Source organism: Bufo bufo, chromosome 6, assembly GCF_905171765.1.
Source record: "Bufo bufo chromosome 6, aBufBuf1.1, whole genome shotgun sequence".
In the NCBI taxonomy this organism is placed as follows: Eukaryota; Metazoa; Chordata; class Amphibia; order Anura; family Bufonidae; genus Bufo; species Bufo bufo.
In genome coordinates this window covers 347,693,830-347,718,294 of record NC_053394.1, presented here as the reverse complement: position 1 = coordinate 347,718,294, position 24,465 = coordinate 347,693,830, and the positions used below count along the sequence as shown (strand labels likewise).

Below are 24,465 nucleotides of genomic sequence, written 5' to 3'. Positions count from 1 at the left end.
AATAAATGAACTTTTGCACAATAAGGAGATTTTTGTATAACTTTAAAATCTCTCTTTCTCACTCTTCATTCGGGACACAGGAACCGTGGGTATAGCTATGTCCTCTAGGAGGCGTTGACACTAGATATAGCTCCCACCCTGGCAGCTATACCCCCTCCAGCCTGGAGAGAGAGCTTCAGTTTGTGTACAAGCAGTAGGAGAAGCAAGCCAACCAAGAAAAAACATGGAACACCAACCATGCCAAAAGAAGCAACTGGGTTCAAACCAGCAACTGCCACAACTGTGGTCGAACAACAATACTGGGTGGGTGCTGTGTCCCCCAATGAAGAGCGAGAAAGAGATTTTACTGGTAAGTTATACAAAAATCTCCTTTTCTCGCACATATTCATTGGGGGACACAGGAACCGTGGGACGCCCAAAAGAAGTCCACAGGGAGGGAAAACCACAGACCCATTGAAGCAAGCGTCCCTGCAGGCATCTAAGAAACTGCAGCCTGCAAGACTATGCGGCCCAAGGCATCGTCCACCGATGCATAAGTATGCACCTGGTAAAATTTTGTGAAAGTGTGTAAGGAGGAACAAGTAGCTGCCTTACACAACTGTGCAGCCGAAGACCGATTCCTCTGAGCCCAAGATGCGCCCACCGCTCTGGTGGAGTGAGCCGTGACACCTAAGGGCGGAACCCTGCCCCGGGCACGGTAAGCCTCCGCAATTGCAGCCCGAATCCAACGTGTGATTGCCACCTTGGAGGCCGCCAATCCCTTGCGAGGACCCTCCGGAATGACAAAAAGGGAGTCCGTACAGAGGAAGGGACCGGAGGCTGCTAAATAGATCTTCTGAGCTCTGACAACGTCCAAATGGTGCAACTCCTTTTCCTTAGGGTGTGAAGGAGATGGACACAGTGAGGGAAGGACAATTTCCTGGTTAATATGGAAGTCAGAGACTACCTTCGGAAGAAAGGAACGAACGGGCCGGAGAATCGCTTTGTCCTTATGGAGAACCAAGAAGGGTTCTCTGCAGGAGAGCGCCGCCAACTCGGACACCCGTCTGATGGAAGTGATGGCTACAAGGAAAACCACCTTCCAGGACAGGAGTCAGAGAAATCTCCCGCAATGGCTCAAAGGGAGAAGTCTGGAGTGCTGAGAGGACTAAATTTAGATCCCAAGATGGTAAAGGAGGACGGTACGGGGGAACCGTATGTGCCACATCCTGAAAAAAAAAGTCCTTGCTCGGGAGAGGAAGGTGGGAAGTTTCCGATTGAGCCGTGAGGCCATCAAATCCACGTCGGGCGACCCCAACGTAAACCGATCGACTCGAATACCTCCGGGTGGAGGGACCACTCGCCCGGATCTATCGTGGTCCTGCTGAGGAAGTCCGCAGTCCAATTCTCCACACCAGGAATGTAGATTGCTGAAATTGCCGGTACATGGGTCTCCGCCCACCGTAAGATCTTGGCAGATACCTGCATCGCTGCGGGGCTGTGTTACCCCCTGGTGGTTGATGTAAGCCACCGCCGTGGCGTTGTCCGACTGGACTCTGACGGGGCGACCCTTCAGGAGGTGGGTCCAATGCCGGAGGGATAGAAGAATCGCCCTGAGCTCCAGGACATTGATCAAGAGCTTGGACTCCGACCGAGACCATGTGCCTTGGACTGTCCTGGGAGGGAACACTCCTCCCAAACCCAGCACACCTTCAGGCTGAGGACTGCTTAGCCGCAGAAGGTCGAGCGGCCTGAGGTCTGGGACGCCAGGAGGGCTGTGCCCGAAAAGACGGCTTTTTGCGTTGATCTTGGGAAGTAAACCCGCCCCCCCAGCGGAAGAGCTCGCCGCAGGGCGCGTACTAACGAATCGACGAAAGGGCCTGCCACGTGAGAAACCTGACCTAACGTGAGAGGCCCGCTTGGCCCTAGGCTGTGGGAGATGGGTGCTCTTGACTCCCGTGGCCTCAGAAATAATTTTGTCCAGCCGAGAACCAAAGAGATGGGTGCTGGCAAAGGGGAGACCGACTAAAGAACGCTTGGAAGTCGCGTCCGCTGCAAGCGCAGAAGAGCACGCAATGAGGGTGCCAGCGTCCAAGGACGCATCGCAGAGGAACTTCACAGCCTGCATGAGCAACTGCGCCAAGGATCGGAGATCCTGAGCAGGGACCTCGGATACCAAGTCCTGGTCCAGCTGACTGCCCCACTCAGAGATCGCCTTTGCCACCCACGCGGAGGCGAACACAGGCCTAAGGGCTGACCCCGTAGCTGCAAAGAGGGACTTCGTCAAGGATTCCATCCGACGATCTTCAGCGGACTGAAGGGAGGATCCATCGGCTATAGGAATAGCTGTATTTTTGGCTAGCCGTGCCACTGGTGGGTCCACCTTAGGAGGGGATGTCCACGTGGATGTCCAGCTTCTTTGGGGCGGAAAAAACGCATGTCTGGATGATCCCAAGCTTTGGAAACCACCACCGAAAGATCATTATTGCGAGGAAACACCCTTGAGGCCTGTTTTGGGCAGAAGAAGAATACCCCTTTTGGTCAGTGGGAAGGGGGGGGGGGGGGGGGGGGGAGACCATCCTGCACTCGGAAGGTGTCGCGGATGGCAGCAATGAGGCTATCCACGGTGGAGGCCAACTTAGAAGGCTGCTCTGTATCCATATCCAAATTCTCAACCTCTCCGTCAGACAGCACGTCCCCAGGAGAAGAAAACCCTAAGTGAGACCATACACAGGGCGGAGAGGGAGATGCGTCAGAGGAAGAAACGTGTTCCATTCTGGGACGCTTTTGTGAATGCCGTGCGCTGACGGAATCACCGGAAAAAAGTGACCTGGGGAGGGGGCGGTCGCCCTGGCAAGAAGCTCTGGAGGGTGCATCCAAGGGAGGTGCAGCCGGCGTAGGTGGCGGATTCTCAACCAAGCGACCAACTATAGATAGGGTGGATTGGGAGATTTTAGCCAGGTTTTCCACCGCCTGAGAGAGTTCTGGCCAATCGGGTAACTCAGCTGCCGGAGGGTGAGGTAGCAGTACAGGCTGAAGGGGGAACCCCTGCCTGGGAGTCTGACAAGCAGAGGAGACAGAATACGGTTGCCCGCAAGAGAATTTTGCCTGACACATAGAGCAGGCATAGTGGACAGCAATTGGCAGCTGAGGTAGAGCACCAGAGGGATCAGACATGATGGTAGGGGCAATCTGGGGCAGGAGAGAGTACAGCTGACTTGAGGAGAGGAGCAACAGTTCCCACCAGAGCCAGGAGCAGACGCCATCCGGAGGAGGATGTCCCAGCGAAGAACTTCCTGAGCGCTGTGGCGGGAAGAGTAAGCCCCGCCCCCTCATGGCCACTGCAGTACCCAATTCAGTAACCGCCGCAGTACCCGATTCTCCCTGCTCAAATCACCTCAGGATGCCGCACAAGGCAGCGCCTGGAACAGGCTGCCTCCCGTAGTAAATCGGAGATAAGCCGGCGCTTCCCTAAGCCTGCCTCTTCATCCCGCTCTGTGCTCGGAATGGGCCCCGCCCCCTCTTAACCCGATGTGTTCCTCTTTCATGGGCGAGAAATTCAAATTTTTCGAGTTTCACCTGTAAGTACTTACATGCTTTTCACTGCAGCTTGATCCAAAGGGTTGTTCGGTTTCATCCTGAAACCAGATAACCCCTTTAATAAACCCTATAAATGGAGTGGAGAATTGATAATCCCACTCACACAGGAGGACGCACAGCTTTCTCTGCACACACTGATACAGGGACAGTTGTCAGTCCTTCTCTGTAGGAGGGGTCAGCAGGACTCTCACTGTTTCTCCAAGGAGTCCTGTCACAATTTACTCTGCTTTTCACACAGAAATCCTGATCCAAATCATATAACCCTGTCTTTGACAGTGCTTCACAGTGCTCATGGTACTTTTCCATTGCATTCTAATCCCTTGCCCTAATTACTGCCTTTGATCAGCCAGTTACATTGGCAGACAACCTTTACCTGCAGCACAACACCTTAGGGAAGCACGCATTAGAAGTATTATCTTGGCAGATGCGTAAAGTTTAATTCTCCAGAGGTAATTCAGGTGACACACAGGAAGCTGAACTCTAAACCCCAGCGAACACCATCTCCACCCAGCACCTGCCCCGAAGTGACTCACCAATTCCTCTAACTTGAAGAGCAGTGAGAAGAGGAGGATGAAAAGAACAGCAGAAGACTTGGTCATGGTGTACCTGGCGACCATATGAAAGGAGCGTTAAGAGGCTTATACCTTATCCCGGCACGACTAGATTTATATGACCGGCCCCAACTCACAGAGACACAGTGATGTACAGGAAGCTCCAGTTGGAAAGTCCAATGTCCAGAGCAGTGGCCAGAGCTGAAAACACAAAACAACGACCATCATTGGAGGCCTGTCAAGTCAACTGAGATTGTCTCATCCATGAAGATCTAGATTTATACGCGGGCACAGAAATGAATCACAGTAAAGGTTGATATCCCACACGGCATTTTTAGGAAATCATCTTTGCAGTTTTTGACCCAAAGCCAGAAGTGGAATCAACAGGTAAGAGAAGTTTACAGTGGTTGTCCATGTTTCTTTTTTTTTATCCCATCCATCAGTGGGACCTGTGAAAAGAAGTATACTTGCCTGCTTCCCAACACTCATTTGCAGTGCCGTGGGTCTTGGCCTGTTTTCACGGCACTACGGTCCCTGCATGTAAATTTCCTGCACATGCTCCACACTGCAGCCAATGACTGGCTTAAGTGGTGACATGTCCCCAAGTGGTCCTCACACTGTTGGGTCACTGAGACCAGTCACTGCCTGCAATGTGGCGCAGAAAGTTTCCATGTGGGGACTGAAAGGAGTGGGATATCTGCTCTGACTTAGCTTCTCGTAGAGTCCAAAGGGGGGGAACCTGACCCAGGAGGATGGGCTTCAGTTTTCTGAATGCTCAGTTTACACCTGCGGATTTACCTCTGTTTGCTCATAAGGTAATTACAGCCCTGAGAAAACGTCACAACTGAAGGGTTGTAATACAGTACATCAACTGACACTAAAGCCTGTATTACACAGGCCAATTGAGCAAGCGATTTTCCGGAGGGAAGCCCTCCCTTCCCAGAACTCGCTTGCCAGCTAGCTGAGGAGACCACTGCTATTACATTCAACGATCTCCTCCACAGCATGGGGAGGAGTGATCACTATGCCATCGCTCATCCCCATACTGTCTAGTGGTTTGCCTAAAAATGCTTAAAAAAAAAAAAAATCTGAATTGCCCAATGAACAAGCACTCCTCCTTCTGCAATGTATGTAGGACAAGAGGATTTATTAAACCCAAAACCATCAAATAAATATAAAATACATAAAAACAAAAAATGTACAATCAGCATGATCCAATGTTATACATAAGTTATAATAATTTCCTATAATAAATTCATAAAATAGTGTCCCCAAAATATAAACTAATATCGTAGCACATAAGGGTAATTCAAGTAATAAGGTAATAAATCATGACAGACATATAACTGCATAATAACTATAACCATACAATCGTGTAGTAAATAATTCATTTAATGTTCGCTCGGTGACCAAAATCTCTTGTAATTAATATCCTGAAATCATGATTAATCAAAGTATCTTATAATTAATATCCTGCAGATATGATTGGTATTTTGTGTCCATGATTGATCTTAATGGTAAAAACACTATTATAAATCAAATAGTTGAAAAACAGCAGTGATATAGGATGAGTACTGTTAATATCGAGTAGTTAATCTGTAGCAACTAAAATAGAACGGAGCTCCGTTATCTCCATTCAGGAACTAACAGCGATTAGTATGAGTCCAATAGTTACTGACACCGTCCTGCCGGCAAGTGACAAATCATAAATGACATTAACTCCAGCGCCTTTGTCTCATTTACTTTATCCCAATAACTGTCTCCTGCGATAGAGGTGTATGGAGTTGTGCACTTACCCCTGTCTCTCTTTGTCGGGTTGTCTCCCTTGGGAGCACGTGCAAGCAGCGCTTGGCGTCCTACCCTCCTCCTCCTCCTCACCAGGTGGATATGTCGCTCCGGGGGTTTTCTGCAGTAGCGCTCAGCCTTCTCCTTCCGTTTTAGGAGCAAATTGGGTAAAAAAAAATCCTTTCATGTCTATATATATATATATATATATATATATATATATATATATATATATATATGTTCCAGACGCGTTTCAGAGCACTAGCTCCTTCCTCAGTGGCTGTATCTCATATATTCGGCTTCTCACATTTTTATTGTCTTATAATAGCCAAATTCCAGACTGGATTATTTTACAATTTGGTTGTCTGCAAAACCCCTATATAGATCAACTCTTCTATTTAGTGTTTTTGTACTTATATTTTTCCTTTTTAGTTGCTTTTCTTTATTACTTGCATATAGTGTTTCCTTTGGTCACTCAGATGGAATATATAATAAAAATTTCCAGTTCTGAACATCTGTGATTCTAATACGGTTTTCTCTCTACATATGCTTTTTTTTTTTTTATTATTACTTTTTTTTTATTCCCAATCACTGGGGCAATTTACATTTGAGAGAAAAGATTGCATCAATTCGTATTTGAAACAAAACTGACAATACGTATGTGGAAGTCACTACATCACATAATTATACTGGTACGTTGTATATTATCCATTATCTGTCTTGTTTAAATACAAATGAATTACCCTTATAAAAGGTTATAGAGAAGGAATAATGTCCCTTAAAATGAAGATAACGCTCATTCCCATTCAACCTTCAGGGAAGTTATTATCTTCACTTTAAGGGACATGTGTTCATATCTATACAGGGAGTGCAGAATTATTAGGCAAGTTGTATTTTTGAGGATTAATTTTATTATTGAACAACAACCATGTTCTCAATGAACTCAAAAAACTCATTAATATCAAAGCTGAATATTTTTGGAAGTAGTTTTTAGTTTTAGCTATTTTAGGGGGATATCTGTGTGTGCAGGTGACTATTACTGTGCATAATTATTAGGCAACTTAACAAAAAACAAATATATACCCATTTCAATTATTTATTTTTACCAGTGAAACCAATATAACATCTCAACATTCACAAATATACATTTCTGACATTCAAAAACAAAACAAAAACAAATCAGTGACCAATATAGCCACCTTTCTTTGCAAGGACACTCAAAAGCCTGCCATCCATGGATTCTGTCAGTGTTTTGATCTGTTCACCATCAACATTGCGTGCAGCAGCAACCACAGCCTCCCAGACACTGTTCAGAGAGGTGTACTGTTTTCCCTCTTTGTAAATCTCACATTTGATGATGGACCACAGGTTCTCAATCGGGTTCAGATCAGGTGAACAAGGAGGCCATGTCATTAGATTTTCTTCTTTTATACCCTTTCTTGCCAGCCACGCTGTGGAGTACTTGGACGCGTGTGATGGAGCATTGTCCTGCATGAAAATCATGTTTTTCTTGAAGGATGCAGACTTCTTCCTGTACCACTGCTTGAAGAAGGTGTCTTCCAGAAACTGGCAGTAGGACTGGGAGTTGAGCTTGACTCCATCCTCAACCCGAAAAGGCCCCACAAGCTCATCTTTGATGATACCAGCCCAAACCAGTACTCCACCTCCACCTTGCTGGCGTCTGAGTCGGACTGGAGCTCTCTGCCCTTTACCAATCCAGCCACGGGCCCATCCATCTGGCCCATCAAGACTCACTCTCATTTCATCAGTCCATAAAACCTTAGAAAAATCAGTCTTGAGATATTTCTTGGCCCAGTCTTGACGTTTCAGCTTGTGTGTCTTGTTCAGTGGTGGTCGTCTTTCAGCCTTTCTTACCTTGGCCATGTCTCTGAGTATTGCACACCTTGTGCTTTTGGGCACTCCAGTGATGTTGCAGCTCTGAAATATGGCCAAACTGGTGGCAAGTGGCATCTTGGCAGCTGCACGCTTGACTTTTCTCAGTTCATGGGCAGTTATTTTGCGCCTTGGTTTTTCCACACGCTTCTTGCGACCCTGTTGACTATTTTGAATGAAACGCTTGATTGTTCGATGATCACGCTTCAGAAGTTTTGCAATTTTAAGAGTGCTGCATCCCTCTGCAAGATATCTCACTATTTTTGACTTTTCTGAGCCTGTCAAGTCCTTCTTTTGACCCATTTTGCCAAAGGAAAGGAAGTTGCCTAATAATTATGCACACCTAATATAGGGTGTTGATGTCATTAGACCACACCCCTTCTCATTACAGAGATGCACATCACCTAATATGCTTAATTGGTAGTAGGCTTTCGAGCCTATACAGCTTGGAGTAAGACAACATGCATAAAGAGGATGATGTGGTCAAAATACTCATTTGCCTAATAATTCTGCACGCAGTGTATAAGAATGGATTATGAATTCTCTTTTTTTCTTTTCTTCTTTTTTTCCTTCTTCACTTGAGCCAGTTATTGGGATAAAGTAAATGAGACAAAGGCGCTGGAGTTAATGCCATTTCTGATTTGTCACTTGCCGGCAGGACGGTGTCAGTAACTATTGGACTCCTACAAATCGCTGTTAGTTACTGAATGGAGATAACGGAGCTCCGTTCCGTTTTAATTGCTACAGATTAACTACTCGATAGTAACAGTACTCATCCTATATCACTGCCGTATTTCAACTATTTGATTTATAAAATAGTGTTTTTACCATTAAGATCAATCATGAACACAAAATACCAATCATATCTGCAGGATATTAATTATAAGAGACGTTAATTAATCATGATTTCAGGATATTAATTACAAGAGACCGAACATTAATTATTTACTACACGATTGTATGGTTATTATTATGCAATTATATGTCTGTCATGATTTCTAACCTTATTGCATGAATTACCCTTATGTGCTACGATATTAGTTGATATTTTGGGGAAACTATTTTATTAATTTATTATGGGAAATTATTATTACTATTATGTATAACATTGGATCATGCTGATTGTTAATTTTTATAAATTTTTATGTATTTTAAATTTATTTAGTTGGTTTTGGGGGTTTAATAAATTCTCTTGTCCTACATACATTGCCTATCTTTTTTATTAATCTTTCTTCTTGATACTGGGACTGGGTGACCCAAATTGATAGTGAACCCTCCAGTATCCACTACGTTTTTGTGTGAGCCCCTCATTAATGTGATACTGACCAATGAACAAGCGTTTGCTCGTTCATCAGCGGCAGTATTACACTGCAAGATGATCATGCGAACGCTCATTAGCAATATCGGCCAGTGTAATACCGCCCTAGCTGATACTGTAACTTATCTGCTGTTCTCTGAAGCCAGCACGCTGTATGGTGAAGAGAAGGAAAGCTGTGAAGACAACTATGTAATAAAGGTGACGTCATGGCACCAGAAATAGTGAAGGATGTAATAATGTGACTGTACCTGTCGGGGCCACTTTTTTGAAGTAGTCTGACCATGGCAGGATAACTCGTGTCCGTCTGCTGACACAGGTCATCAACGTTCTACTTAATGACGACAAGATGAAGGTCATCAGGAGATGAACAAGGGTCATAAACAGCGGGAAGTGAAATCGCTGCAATAATCCAAAGAAGAAGAAAAGATCTTAAAAGGGGTTGTCCCACAAAAATATTCTACGTTTTTCAAACCAGCCACTGGATCTGAATACTTTTGTAATTGCATGTAATTAAAAATGTAGTATAGGCACGGAGTTATTCACTGAAATCTATTTGTATAGCGCCACCTGCTGTTTGTTCTTTTTCTAATTTCCCTGTCCTGCTCACAGAGGTGGACGCACATGCTCAGTTCCATCCTTCAACTGCCACCAGCTGCAGCAGAATGGACACACCCCTGAAAAAGGACATGTCCCCTAAGCTGACAGCTTGAAATAAACCTAGCAACTGGAGCAATAAATGGGGAGATCTCTGGATCCATGTGAGGTACAGGGCTGGTTCTAGATTTGTTAAAAAGAGATTGTCATGTCCTATATGAAGTCTGAGTTTCATTTTTTACATTAATCATGGTATAACCCCTTTAGAAAGAGCATATGTCACTTATAACACAATATACAAATTACTTCCTTCATTTCGTACCTTACAGTTGTAGCCATATGAGGGCTGTGTCTACTAAATGGAAGGAACCAGGTCTCGGTCTAGTGTATGATCAACTTAAAAAGGACCAGGACCCAGTGGGCCACACAAACCCACCTTAATTACTCATATGTCGCCAGTAGAAGAAAGATTCTAATATACTTACCGTCTCTATATTGCATGGATCGGCTGCTCAGGAACAAAGGCACATGACGCTCCTCTGAAAATCCTACATCTCCTAACATCACGTCCTTTACCAGGTTTCCAGTCTGGTCTATGCACAGGACGTCACTTCTGCAGCAGAGGATCAGGAAGTGCTGTGGACGGGGCAGAACTAGTTGTCCCCCTGGCACAGTGCAAACTCTTGAATCCGGCTCATCTACGCATGCTCCAGGGAGAACATTTATGGCAGGCATGCTCAACTTGCGGACCTCCAGCTTCTGCAAAACTACAACTCCCATCATTCCCAGACAGCCTACAGAAGGGCATGGTGGGAGTTGTAGTTTTACAACAGCTGGAGGGCCGCAGGTTGAGCATGATTTATGGCCTCATCCACAACATGCGACATCCCATCCATCACCCAGACCGGAAACCTGGTATAGGACGTGACATCGGCAGGTGCAGGATTTTCAGCAAAGGAGCGTCACGTGACCGGGTTCCCCAGCAGCCGATCCACAAAACTTTCTTCTACAAGCGAGATATGAGTAATTAAGGTGGGTTCGTGAGGGCTGCGCCCTGCAAAACTTTGGTGCAGTGATAACGTGGTCATCACTGGCTTCTGCGGTGTTGAGCTATACGCCACTGCAAGATGGAAGTGAAGGGAGAGGTTGCCATAATGTGCAAGGTGGGAATTCCCTGTAGGTATCATTCAGTTTGGCCATGCTAAACCAGATGGGTCCTGCACTATGGCGCTCAGTTCTGATCAATGCCATGCGCTAGGTGGCAGGTTGATCACCCAGCACCCCTACCTTCAGCAGCCACTTGTTGTAAAAGGTAATGCCGATGGAGAAGGAGTAATAGAAAAGGACCAGGCCCAAGGTCAGAAAGACCTTCCACGTTATGGCCCAGCAAGGAAGCGCCATCTTCTCAGCAACACCATCCGTTTTCTGCATTCAGATGGAAACGTCCAAGAGGGAACTGGGAAGAAGAATGTGAGAATTATTACAGCATTTCATCTAAACCCTAAGAATCTAATAACGCTGTGACAACCTCTGGAGCGATCATCTGCTTGTCCTATCAACCAGTGACCATGTTTTTTTATTTTTTATTCCAGGACATTTTAGAAAATGAAAGCACACCTCTGAGTGTGCCCATCTCTGACCGATGCCAGTACGTAAGTGACCCCATAAACTGTCAGCAAATGAAAGCCTTTAGGGTACAACCACATGTGGCGGCTGTTCCTCAAACCTCTGGTGAAACCACGATTGGGCAGCAGGGCTTCTCAGAGATCTGCACCTTCAGCTTTATTCCGCTCGGCTTTTCCAGTGTGCGGGGTACGGATCACATATATTTTTCTACGGATCTGCACTCCGCATGCTGAAAAAGCCGAGCAGAGCCGATAAAACCCAGTGGTGCAGAGCGTCCCGAGGAGCCCTGCGGCACAATCATGGTTTCACCAAAGGTTACCCCATTGCAAAGTGAGAAATCCAAAATGAAAGGGCTGATCTGTTTACGCTATAGATTTTTTTTTTCCACAGCGCGTGAATAAGACTTAGTTCACATTCTTACGGCGGTTTCAGTTTTGCTATCCGCAATATGGAGATAATGGCTGTGCGCATCCCACACTTTTCGCGGTCTCCATTGTCAAAAAGCCTATTCTCGTGTGCAAAACTTAGACAATGCCACCCAGAGTCACTCCGTAACCAGCCTTAACCAGAGAGTGACCCCACTAACAGTGCCAACCAGACTCACCCCATAAACAGCGTCAGACGGTAAGTTTGCAAGCCAGAGCCACTCCAAGCGTCAGCCAAAGACTGACCCCCCTACGCTGTGCCCACCTGTCAATAAAGGTCAGGGGTCTGCAACCTCCAACATGCCAGATGCTGGGAAACTACAACTCCCAGCATGCTCCATTCACGTCTATGGAATCCTGAGAACAGCCAAGCAAGTGCTCCTGCTGGGAGTTGTAGTTTCACCACCACTGGAGTGTGAGAGATTGCTGATCTCTGCTATGGACAGTCCCAGCCAGAGACCCTCCAAGTCTCCACCAATGAAAGACCCCATAAACAGTGCCTGGCACATAAATGGGGTCAGCAAAGAAGTTCATAAACCCAGAGCATTATACAAGACCCCTGTACTCACCTCTGCCTGCTCGGATATCTATAAGCAAAACTACAACTCCCAAAGGAACCTACCAGGCATACTAGGAGTTGTAGTTGTGCAGCAGCTGGAGATCAGCATGTGACACTGACAACACCAACCTGTCCTCATGTGAAATCCCCTGCAGTAACTTACCCCGGGTGTGTCCTCACTTATTCCCCCTGCAGCCACACAAGTAACTTACCCCGGGTGTGTCCTCACTTATTCCCCCTGCAGCCACACAAGTAACTTACCCCGGGTGTGTTCTCACTTATTCCCCCTGCAGCCTCAGCCATAGATCCAGCCCTGCAGAGTCCATGACAAGGGCTGCAGCCTTTATTACAGTCTATAGTCTGACCTAACATAACACGGACGTGTCACAATGTCTGCAACAGATGGCACTTCTCCAGAAGCTCGGCCAGAGCCTGACGGGGAACACAGGACTAGAACTCGGGGTCACCACACCCACGAGCAATGACTGGCCTGAGCACTCCGCCCGCCCCGTACCCCACTACCCGGGGATCGCTCCTTAGCCAAGACGTGGCTCAGGCGCGGGGCATGCTGGGAGACCCTCGTGACGTCGCACAAGTCTGTCCTGCCAGTCCCGCCATATTGGTTGAGGCATCACTGTATCTGTCACAGTGAGGAGCCAGGAGTTGTATCGCTGGAGGGCTCCTCTTATGTCTGCTGACTGGAATCTTATAATTCATTGCCCAGTACAGGGGTCTTACGGCACTACACCTCCCAGTCTCAGAGAATGCTGAGAGTTGTAGTTTTGTGCAGGAGAGCCACTGCTCAGTCAGCTATATTGCTGTGACCTGTTACACCAAGCGGTTCACACTCATACTGAGAATTAAGTTGCCATATTTTAAAGGGGTATTCCCTTCTTGGACATTTGGGGGGCATATTGCTAGGATAAGCCCCCAATGTCTGATAGTTGCAGGTTCCACCTCTGGGAATGACACCTTTAACAGGGCGCATGTTCATTTCTGTGGGAGCGAATGGAGCGGTGGCCACGTGCGGCTCGACTGTTTTTGGCCGTCCCGCAGAAATGAATGTTGGACGGCTGCGCATGCGCAGTGCCAGTTTCTGCACTTTGCAGGCACCGCTCTAAGGATAGGTGCAGGCCCTAGAGGTGTAACCCGCAACTATCAGACAATGGGGGGCATATCCTAGTTATATGCCCCCAATGTCCAAGGTGGAGGGGGATAACCTTTTAACCCCTTCCTGACAAAGCCTAATTTAGCAAATCTGACAGGTGTCACTAGGGCTTCTTTCACACTTGCGTTCGTCATTCCAGTATTGAGATCCGGCAGAGGGTCTCAATACCGCACATAAACGGGTCCGTTTTGATTTTGCACATCAGGATGCATCCGTTCCGTTAGGATGCGGTTGTGTGAAATCAAAACGGAAAAAAACGAATCCGTCACTAAATACATTGAAAGTCAAGAGGTGACGGATCCGTTATTTTAGGCTCCTTAAAAAATGGATCCGTCAACCATTGACTAATTGTTTTCAGTGCCGGATCAGTTTTTATGACCAGACACAAAACCGCAGCTTGCGGTCACAAAACGGAACGGAAGACATCCTGAACGGATCTCTTTTCATTCGGAATGTATGAGGACCAAACAGATTTATTTTTTTCCGGTATTAAGATCCTCTCCTGGGCCTCAATACTGGAAAACAACGATGCAAGTGTGAGAGTAGCCTAATGTGGTAACGCTTTCCCTTATCCAAGCCATTCTGACATTGTTTTCACCTGACACATTGCACTTCATGTCAGTGGTAAATTTGGAGCGATATATTATATCTTTATTTATTAAAAAAAAATTATCAATTTTCTAAATTTCACTTTTTCTGCTTTTAAGACAGTGATACCTGACAAAATAGTTAATAATTAATATGCATGTCTACTTTATGTTGTCTTCATTTTGTAAATGTCATTTTATTTTTGCAGGATGTTTGACGGTTTCGAATTTTATAAACAGTTTTTCAAATGTTCAGGAAAATTTCCAAAACCACTTTTTAAAGGACCAATTCAGTTCTGAAGTGACTTTGGGGGCTTACATAATAGAAACCACCCATAAGTGACACCATTTTAGAAACTACACCCCTCAAATTATTCATAACTGATTTTTGAAACGTTGTTAATCCTTTAGGTGTTCCAAAATGGAGGTGAGATTTAACATTTTCATCTTTGTTTATGCAGATTTTCCATTTTAATCCGTTTTTTTTTTCCTGTAACACAGCAAGGCAAACTTCAATATGTACTACACTGATTCTGCAGTTTACAGAAGCACCCCACATGTGGTTGTAAACTGCTGTATGGGCACGCAGCAGGCCTCAGAAAGGAAGGGGCAACATAGGGATTTTGGAGGGCAGATTTTGTTGGAATGGTTTTTGGACACCATGTCACATTTGAAGAGACTCTGAGGTACCCCTAGAAAGAAAAAATGACCAAATTTTGTAAACTATAACCCTCAGGGACTTTTTCAAGCGGTATACCGAGTGCTTTGACCCAACAATTTAGAAATATTTGGCTTTGAAAATGAAAAATTAAATTTTTTTCCAATAAAATTTTGCTTTAGCCCCAAATTTTTACATTTCACAGGAGTAATAGCAAAATATCACCCCACAATTTGTTACGCACTTTTTCCTGAATACGGCAACACCCCATATGTGGTCGTAAACTGCTGTATGGGCACACCGCAAGGTTTAGAAGGGAAGGAGCGGCATCTGCTTTCTAACATGGAATTTGCTAAAAATGGTTTTAAAAGCCATACATTTTTTTATTGACTAAGCTGGGACTGGATGTCGTTTTTTATTGGTACCATTTTGGGGTACATATGACTTTTTGATCAGTTTTTATACTACTTTTTTATTTTTATTAAGTTCTACATGCTGTATATACAGTATGATATGATTACTCTTCTTATGGTTGTGGTGATACCAGATTTAGACCTCATGCACACGACCGTTGTTCTGGTCCGCATCCGAGCCGCAGTTTTCACTTCAATGGGGCCGCCAAAGATGAGGACAGCACTCCGTGTGCTGTCCGCATCCGTTGCTCCGTTCCGTGGTCCGCCAAAAAAATATAACCTGTCCTATTCTTGTCCGTTTTGCCGACAAGAATAGGCAGTTATATCAATGGCTGTCCCTGCCGTTCTGCAAATTGCGGAACGGACCCGGTCGCCATCAGTGTTTTGCGGATCCGCAATTTGCATACTGCAAAACACATAACTGTCGTGTGCATGAGGCCTTATATAGATTTTTTTCATATTTTACTACGTTTGCATCACTTTTTACTAAAAATAAGTTATTATAAGTTATAATAAGATATTTTTCATGGTCATATTCTATTTTTCCACCAACGTAGCTTTCTGAGAGCTTGTTTTTGTGGGATGGGGTGTAGTTTTTATTGGTACCATTATAGGGTAGATGTGATTCTTTAATCACTTTTTATACCATTTTGGGAGTTAAGACAAAAACAGCAATTGTGTCATTATTTTATAAATTTTTTAACAGCGTTCGCCATGCAAGATAAGTAATGCTACTTTCACACTTGCGGTAGCAGGGTCCGGCAGGCTGTTCTGGCGGGGGCATGCTGTAGTTTTTGTCCGGCATGTTTGCCATGCTGCGGCTGGACCTCCGGCTCGCCCCCATTTTAGTAAAAGGGGCTGGAGCAGACTTCCGTTAGCACGGATCCGGCAGGCTGTTCCCCTGCCGGACCCTGCTGCCACAAGTGTGAAAGTAGCCTAACATGATCCCTTTTTAGATCAGGTCGTTATGGACACGGCTATACCATATATACTATATATTTTTTTAATTAATTATAGATGAGCGGATATGAAAAAAAAGTTGGGTCTTTCATTTATTGCAGGGTGTCTTGGTACCACCATGTACCCTATGATAGCTTTCCTTAGGTAAGTGGGACTGAGTGAGTGAAGTTAAGCACTGGGCGGAGTTAGAGGAGTGGCCGTGGCGCACTACACGTGCCGCTGAACTTTTCACTCTGTAACTTTGAGTACCAATCCTTGCCCTGGGTGCTGGAAAGCCTAGCTACACCATTGGTTAGAGGATAAACCTAATTCATAATGGATGTTAGGGCACATGTACTGTCTGACCTCCAACAATTAGCTCACTGTTGGTAGCCTGGCCACAATCCTGGTTTCACAATCCATTTAAAGGGCATCTGTCAGCAGATTTGTGCCTATGAAACTGTCTGACCTGTTACATGTGCGCTTGGCAGCTGAAGGCATCTGCATTGATCCCATGTTCATATGTGCTCACATTGCTGAGAAAAATGAAGCAAGTGAGCTTGTAGGTGCAACGGGGGCGTTACCATTACACCAAGAGGCTCAGCTCTCTCTACAACTGCTGAGCCCTCTGCACTTTGATTGACAGACCAGGCAGTGAAAACATCACCATACCCAGCCCTGTCAATCAATGTGGAGAAGGTGTAGCAGTTGCAGAGAGCAGAGCCTCCAGGTGTAATGGCAACGCCCCCATTGCTCCTAGAGGCTCAGTTGCATATATTAGATGCGGGCACATAAGAACATGGGACCAACACAGATGTCTTCAGCTGCCAAACGCACATGCAACAGGTCAGCCAGTGTCATAGGTACAAATCTGCTGACAGATGCCCTTTAAATATATGCCCATGTGGTGACATACTGTACTGATATAATATTGCCATACACTGTCCGTATAACAGTGCCAAGCTGTTCCCACAAAGTAACATACACAAGAGCAATACCATGATCATTCCCCCACAATTCCTGGTCACACCCAAGGAACAATATAGCTTTCCTGTATTATAGTCGTGCCCACATGTAGTCACGTTGTGTCGGTACACTGAAGCCGCACTGCGCTTAGTCTCTGTAAAAGTAGAACTCCCGATTCCCCTCATTGCATGCCTCAGTATACTTCTAGCCGTTACCTGACCGTCTTCAGTTGCTTATAGTTTATAATGAGTCTGTGCTTGCTCCAAGGACAATCATCTCAACAAGGGCTGACTTGCTGGAGTTGTGGTGGAGGGCTTGTGCTTATACACAGCAGCCAGTCAGATCAAGCGGAGCTGCAGTGTAAAGGATGAATGAGATACAGAGCAGCAGCCTTTGTGTGCAGCTCAAAGACGGCCTGTAACTATGTCAAATATTTGAAACAGCATACTTGTCCAAATTATCGCTGCTGGCCTGAGTATTCTGGGCATTTTTTTGTACACCTCTGATATATCTGCCACACGTTATGTATATGCACCAGTGGTTAGCCCAGGGGGCACCTACCTAGGGGATTTTCCCAATGTGGAGTCATCTTCACTGCCTCGGTGACGTCCAATTAGTGTGGACATCAGAGCGCCATGTCCCTCTGCACACTGGACTGCAGCCGAGTGTTGAAGATCGCTCCACCTGAAGACTTCTGGTGGCCACACCTTGGCTAACCACAGGCGCATTATAGCATGTACACAAGAAATATTGGGGGCTGTATCTCAGGAGTAGGGGCAAGAAAATATTCAGGTCAGCAGTAATAATTTGTGCAAGTGTGGACAGAAACGGCGAAGAAATAGAAAATCTTAAGAACTTCAGTTATTTTCCTTCCAGGGATACTCACCAACCCGAGCAAACATGGGCAGTAGAAAGACAACTGCACACCGAGTGGTACAGTGCCCGAGGCTGAGTGCAGGGTCCTAACAGGAGAACGGTTGGAAAACTACTTTAAAATATGGCTCTACACCATTTATTAACTTTGAATCTGGCTTTCCAGAAAAACGAGCGGACATGTACGGAGCGTTTTTCCCCGCTTTCCATTCATTTCAATAGGAGATTCAGAGCGGATTCCGCCCCCAGATAGGACAAACTGCTTCTTTTTTCCCAGTGGATAAAAAGCAAGTGCTGCTTCCCACTGAATTGAATGGGAGGCTGTTTTGAGGCGTTTTTAAGCTGATTTTGAGGCAAAAACACGCCAATATCAGTGCCAAAAAACTGTGTGAACTGGCCCTTACTGTACATATATTGTAGAATCTAGATTCATAGGAAAGGATCTGCATCTGCCTCTTGTTTAGTAATTTGGGAACAAAGGGAGGTCCCTAAGCCTTTATACTTGAACTTCGTGAATAGGTCTCTTCTCATAGTAATTTACTTCTTGAGGCGACACCAACTGCGGTGGTCAAATGACTAATGAGCGGTCAGAGCAGCACAAGGCAATACAATGTTCAGGATAATGTGTATTTTCAGAGAAATATGCAGGAGAAATCCGAGGTGGACACTCAGATCTGTATGTGAATTCACTCCACTATCAATCAATGGGGCTGATCCACCGCCTTTCTGTGTCGAATCCGCACAATAATAGGCATCCTGCAGATTTTAAAATCTGTATCACCACCACTAATCCTCTGCATTCACTTGCAGAATGTTAGTAGGTTTGATAAGGATTAAGGCCTCATTCACACGACCATGTCCATTTGGCGGACTGCAAACTGCAGATCCACCAAACACGGACACGGCTGTCTGAACCTCTCCCCCTATTACTCCTCTGCCTCTCCCCTCTGCCAATCCCTTCACTGGCTCCCCATTGCCCAGCGAATTCACTTCAAAGTACTAACAAATACATACAAGGCCGTCCATAACCTGTCCCCTCCCTACATCTCTGAGCTACTTTCCAGATACATCCCCACACGCACTCTTCGATCCTCACAAGACCTCCTTCTCTCCTCTCCTCTTATTGCCTCTTCCCACAATCGACTCCAAGATTTCTCCCGTGCATCCCCCATACTCTGGAACTCGCTACCCCAACATATCAGACTCTCACCTACATTGGAATCCTTCAAAAGAAACCTGAAAACCCACCTCTTCAGACAAGCCTACAACCAGTGACCCCGCTGCCTCTATACCGCCATGACCAACTTAACTCGCACCTACTGTGTCCTTCACCCATACCATATAGATTGTAAGCTCTCACGGGCAGGGCCCTCTCTCCTTCTGTACCAGTTTGTAACTTGTCTTGTTTATGATTAGTGCAATTGTCTGTATTATGTATGTGCACCGCTCATCATATGTACAGCGCTATGGAATGAATGGCGCTTTAATAATAAATAATAATAATAATAACAATAACCTCGCATCATCTGCAAGATGCAGCCAAAGACAAGACATATGCTATCTTTTGCGGCGCAGCAGCATGGACGCGGAAGGCCTTTATGGAAGGCACATGTCCTATCTTGCAGATGACGGACGCGGTCGTGTGAATGGGGCCTTATGTTCAAATCCTAAACATGTAAATGTAGCCTTAAGGGTCCATTCACACGTCCGTTTTTTCTTTCCTTATCTGTTCCGTTTTTTGCGGAACAGATCTGGACCCATTCATTTTCAATGGGTCCTGAAAAACATCGGACAGCACAATGTGTGCTGTCCGTTTCCGTTGTTCCGTTCCGCATGTCCGAAAAAATATAAAACATGTCCTATTCTTTTCCGCAAAAATCGGATCCTGGACCAATACAAAGTCAATGGATCTGCAAAAAACGGAAGACATTCGTATGTCATTACGTATGTCATCCGTTTTATGCGGATTCCGTTCCTGAAAATTAGGCTTCCTCCCCAGTATTAAATGTGACCAGTGCGGCCCCCCTCCCTCTATATTCATTGGTGGCCAGTGCGGATTCCCAGTAAGTTTTCTACAGATCTGATTTTTCACTTCGTGAAAAACTCAGATCCGACAGTATATTCTAACACAGAGGCGTTCCCATGGTGATGGGGACGCTTCTAGTTAGAATATACTGAGAACTGTGTACATGACTGCCCCCTGCTGCCTGGCAGCACCCGATCTCTTACAGGGGGCTGTGATCTGCACAATTAACCCCTCAGGTGCTGCACCTGAGGGGTTAATTGTGCAGATCATAGCCCCCTATAAGAGATCAGGGGCTGCCAGGCAGCAGGGGGCAGACCCCCTCCCTCCCCTGTATTAAATGTGACCAGTGCGGCCTCACCTCTCCCCCCCCCCCCCCCCCCCCCATCATTGGTGGCCAGTGCGGATTCCCAGTATTAATAAATATGACCAGTGCGGCCTCACCTCTCCCCCCCCCCCATCATTGGTGGCAGCGGAGAGTTCCGATCGGAGTCCCAGTTTAATCGCTTGGGCTCCGATCGGTTACCATGGCAGCCAAGACGCTATTGCAGTGTTGGCTGCCATGGTTACTTAGCAATAAATAGAACCATTATACTTACCTTGCGACTGCGAGCTGCGATGTCTGACCGGCCGGGAGCTCCTCCTACTGGTAAGTGAAAGGTCTGTGCGGCCGGTCAGGGGGGGGGGGGGGGGGGGGGGCGTTGAAGAGGTGAGGCCGCACTGGTTACATTTATTAATACTGGGAATCCGCACTGGCAACATTTAATACATGGGAGGGAGGGGTCTGCTCCCTCCTGCCTGGCAGCACCTGATCTCTTACAGGGGGCTATGATTCGCACAATTGTGCGGATCACAGCCCCCTGTAAGAGATCGGGTGCTGCCAGGCAGCAGGGGGCAGTCATGTACACAGTTCTCAGTATATTCTAACTAGAAGCGTCCCCATCACCATGGGAACGCCTCTGTGTTAGAATATACTGTCGGATTTGAGTTTTCACATGTTTCCGTTTTTTGCGGATCCGCAAAAAACGGATGACATCCGGAAACATTTTCAGGAACAACGGATCCGCAAAAAACGGAACGAAAATCGGGATGTCGAAAAATACGGACGTGTGAATGTAGCCTAAAGGGGTATTCCGGGCTATAGATACGGATGCCCTATCCATAGGGTAAGGTCATCCGTATCAGATCGGTCAGGATTCAGCTGTTACCTGCAGCCACAGTTCTCCGTACAGCTCCATACACCGGATAGTGGCCATTTTCGGGTAGTGCAGCCCAGCTACCACTCACATCAGGTCCATTAACAATGCTTGCTTTACTGAGAGCTTACATCTGTCCCCCAATGTCCATTACATACGGCAGCGCACCAATAAAACGAATACTCGAGTGTCAGTCAATTATTTATTAGTAACATTACATATTATTTTGGATGTCAGCCTTCTGTACCTTCACATATCCCTAACATTCAAATGCCCCCTCCCTGTGGTCACTTACAGTTATATGGGACGACATTCGTACCACGTCAAGAAGGCTTTTGTACATAAGTAAATGAAGTCCTCCCCGTCTGGACCAGTCTTGCGGAAAGAGGGGCAAAACCAGACGCCTCCCTGGCTAAATGGAGGAAGAGAACCGATTGTGCTTTTACGTAGCGCGTTGTGCACAAATGCCTGTGATTGTGCCGCACTCCATTCTGGAGGGGATGGTAGTAAGCAGCAATCTGATTGGATAAGCAATCTCTAACAATAAGGCAAATATGGAATTGAACCGATTTGGACCATACTGACCATAGAATAAGCAGCCTCCTTCAGTACCTAGTAAAAAAAATGAAGCTGGAGAAAGAGGGCAGCTGGAAAATCATGGGAGACCCTCAATGCTGTTCCCGAGAGCTGCAACTCTTCTGAGGACTGGGTGGTAGGCATGATTCTGTAATACATGAGCCCCCCTCCCTCAGGGCAGACCTGGCTTGTTATACAGCTTGTTAATGAGAGGTGTCTCCCCACGTTACTGTGGGTTTATGTCCTCCATGTTGCGCTCCAGATCAGCCATAGTGGTAGACAAAGTCATAACTGCTGGGCTCTTTGGGGATTGGAGGAGGCACCTCAGGAATCTGTATGTTCTCCAGATCCAGCAGACGCAGCTTCATCTCCATACTGAGCAAAGTGTCCATGTCACTGCGGGTCAGCTCGCTGGTCATCTCTCTCCCCAGGAGAGCATTCACTCCATCAATCCAGATGCAGTACTATCCAAGAAAGCGAGAATTCAGAGGTCATATAATTGTTTCTACTTAAGAATATAAGAATAATACGAGACGTGTGAATGAAAGGAAAGTTTTATTGTCTCATATGTAAAGCTACTGAAGAAGCGCACTCCCTGGCAGCCCACCCTTTGGAAAATCAGGGCTCCCCTGACTCCCATTCTTCAAGCCGAGGTGTCCTCCAGCCACTGCCTGCAGATGGGGACTAAATAGAGAGGTGGACAAATGTGCATAGATCTCTCCAAGTCACTCGTCAGGAGAGAAGGGGTACTCTTTCCCCAAATCCTCCGAGCAGCTGACAGAGGGCCTCGTAGGGGCAGCTCAGCCCTATTCAAGAGACGTTGAGCTTGGTAAGCCGCTCCCAGGTGCGCTACTGCCTTCTCAAAAGAGCTGTTTGGCGGGAGTCCCAGGCGTTGGACCCCCACTGATCAAATACTGATGACCTATCCTGAGGATAGGTCATCAGTAAAAGAATATCTTGGAAAACCCTTTTAAATTGAACCTGTCAGGTTATTTCTGCTGTGCTATCTGAAAGGGGAATGACAGAAGGAGAGAAGTTGACTTCTGTGAAATATACCTTTGTAGGATTTGATGCAGGATTTCTGAGTAAAAAGCTGAGAAAATGCAAACAGGACTCCTATGGATATGGCGAGAGTCCTGCTTACCCCACCCTCACATAGTGATTGAAGCTCTATCAGTGTTTGTACAGAGATGTCTGTCAATCATCCTGTGTGGTGGCAAGGTAATCAGGACTCACTGTCTCTCTTTGGAGTCTTTTACTCAGAAATTCTGCTTCAAAATATATATATGCTCATCTTCTCTACCATATACTGTACTTAGGCAGGGCGACAGAAATCATCTGACAGCTTCACTTTCAGTCTAATTGGCCCCTTTAAAGGGTTGTCCAGGATTTTACTATTGATGGTCTATCCTTAGTATAAGCCATCAAAATCTGATTGGCCTGGGTCCAACACCCTGCACTCACGCTGATCAACTATTTCGGGGTAGCTCCGGTGCTGGAAGTCTGTGCCGAAACTACACAGGTCCATCCATTTTGTAGTGGACAGAACCGATTCACCTCACCTCAATGGGAGCAGTACTGCACTAACCAGAACTCCATACAGTACACAGCACACGGAGCTGTGTACTTCAAAAGTTACTGCAGAACAGCTGATCAACGAGAGTATGGGACCAGATATTGATGGCCTATCCTCAGGACAGGCCATCAATAGTAAAATCCTAAACAACCACATTAACAGAAGAGTCGTTCCCAACCACTTACCTCATATTTATTTGGTGCAATAAAGTTCAATGTCTCGTCTGGATCGTACAATATGGAAAAGGCCAATTCCAACACCTCCTACATATTAAGAATAAACAGACATTGTGTTTGAGGGCATCAAATAAAGCAAGGAAATCCAAATATACCAGTACAGACCAACACACACCTTATTCTGCTTCAGGGCACTCTTCTCCTTCATGTGCGGGCAGTCCTTTCCAGTGAGCACAGCCTTAATATCAGCAACAGGGACTGCAAGGAAAGCCATGTTAGAGAGAATCTGATGTATACACGAAGCCTAAGAGAAGAAGCTGTTGTAGATTCTTACTCTTCTCCTGCAGTGATTCATAGGGCACCTCCCCTTGTGCGTTCTCCTCCAAGTCTCCATAGTGCAGAACCTTATGATTTAAGGCCAAACGGCAGAACCAAAACCTCTCTGTAAAAAGATATAAAAATAGAAGTGGGGCACTCTCTTAAGTAGAGGGATCTTTATTACACATTATATACAATAAATTGACAATATAGAATAGATATGAAATACAATGATGTTTAAAACAGCAGCAGGTAAAAACGGAGTGACAACCCTACAAAAATATTAAAAATATATTGAATAACAATCAACATAAATATGGATCCCAATTAATATAATAAAAGATTATTCAGATTTTCAAATAATTAATGGTATTCGAATAAATTTTCATAAAAATCTTATCTTTCACTGGTATTCGTTTGGCGTGTTTCTTCACATATAAAGTATTGAGAAAATAAATAGTCAGATAGAAAGTGATTCCTGATTATGACCAGTCTCTTATATACATCGATGATCGATGATTAAACAGAGAGTTCTCCTATTATAAATGGTCACAAGCTGTTGATCAGTAAGCTTGCAACATTGTATCAATGCATGTACGTGTGATATCCAAAGTTCCAAGCAGTGTGGCTTTCAATGGTTCAAGCAAGTATTAAAATAGCTACTAA

At 45.7% G+C, this 24,465-nt stretch overlaps 2 protein-coding genes across 5 annotated transcripts in view; both read right to left on the bottom strand.

Annotated features, from left to right (window-relative positions):
* The window catches only part of SLC35C2 (solute carrier family 35 member C2), a 46,134-nt gene extending 33,251 nt beyond the window's left edge, over positions 1 to 12,883 (bottom strand). The window contains exons 1-6 of one of the 3 annotated variants that reach the window (XM_040434601.1): positions 12,618 to 12,883; positions 12,494 to 12,519; positions 11,008 to 11,176; positions 9,375 to 9,525; positions 4,268 to 4,331; positions 4,113 to 4,185 (exon numbers count right to left, since the gene is read on the bottom strand). In XM_040434601.1, coding sequence (XP_040290535.1) covers positions 4,113 to 4,185; positions 4,268 to 4,331; positions 9,375 to 9,525; positions 11,008 to 11,151 — 432 coding nt within the window. In that variant the 5' untranslated portion in view covers positions 11,152 to 11,176; positions 12,494 to 12,519; positions 12,618 to 12,883. Of the gene's footprint in view, positions 1 to 4,112; positions 4,186 to 4,267; positions 4,332 to 9,374; positions 9,526 to 11,007; positions 11,177 to 12,493; positions 12,520 to 12,542; positions 12,570 to 12,591 lie in introns of those variants that run through there. The other 2 variants (XM_040434600.1, XM_040434602.1) reach the window with 2 other exon arrangements.
* An 8,458-nt stretch (positions 12,884 to 21,341) lies between these two features.
* ELMO2 (engulfment and cell motility 2) overlaps positions 21,342 to 24,465 on the bottom strand; it is a 62,244-nt gene continuing 59,120 nt past the window's right edge. For both annotated transcript variants that reach the window (XM_040434598.1, XM_040434599.1), the window contains 4 exons: positions 23,816 to 23,923; positions 23,657 to 23,739; positions 23,491 to 23,568; positions 21,342 to 22,193 (listed from right to left, as the gene is read on the bottom strand). In XM_040434598.1, the coding sequence (XP_040290532.1) occupies positions 21,993 to 22,193; positions 23,491 to 23,568; positions 23,657 to 23,739; positions 23,816 to 23,923 (470 nt within the window). In that variant the 3' untranslated portion in view covers positions 21,342 to 21,992. The remainder of the gene's footprint in view (positions 22,194 to 23,490; positions 23,569 to 23,656; positions 23,740 to 23,815; positions 23,924 to 24,465) is intronic.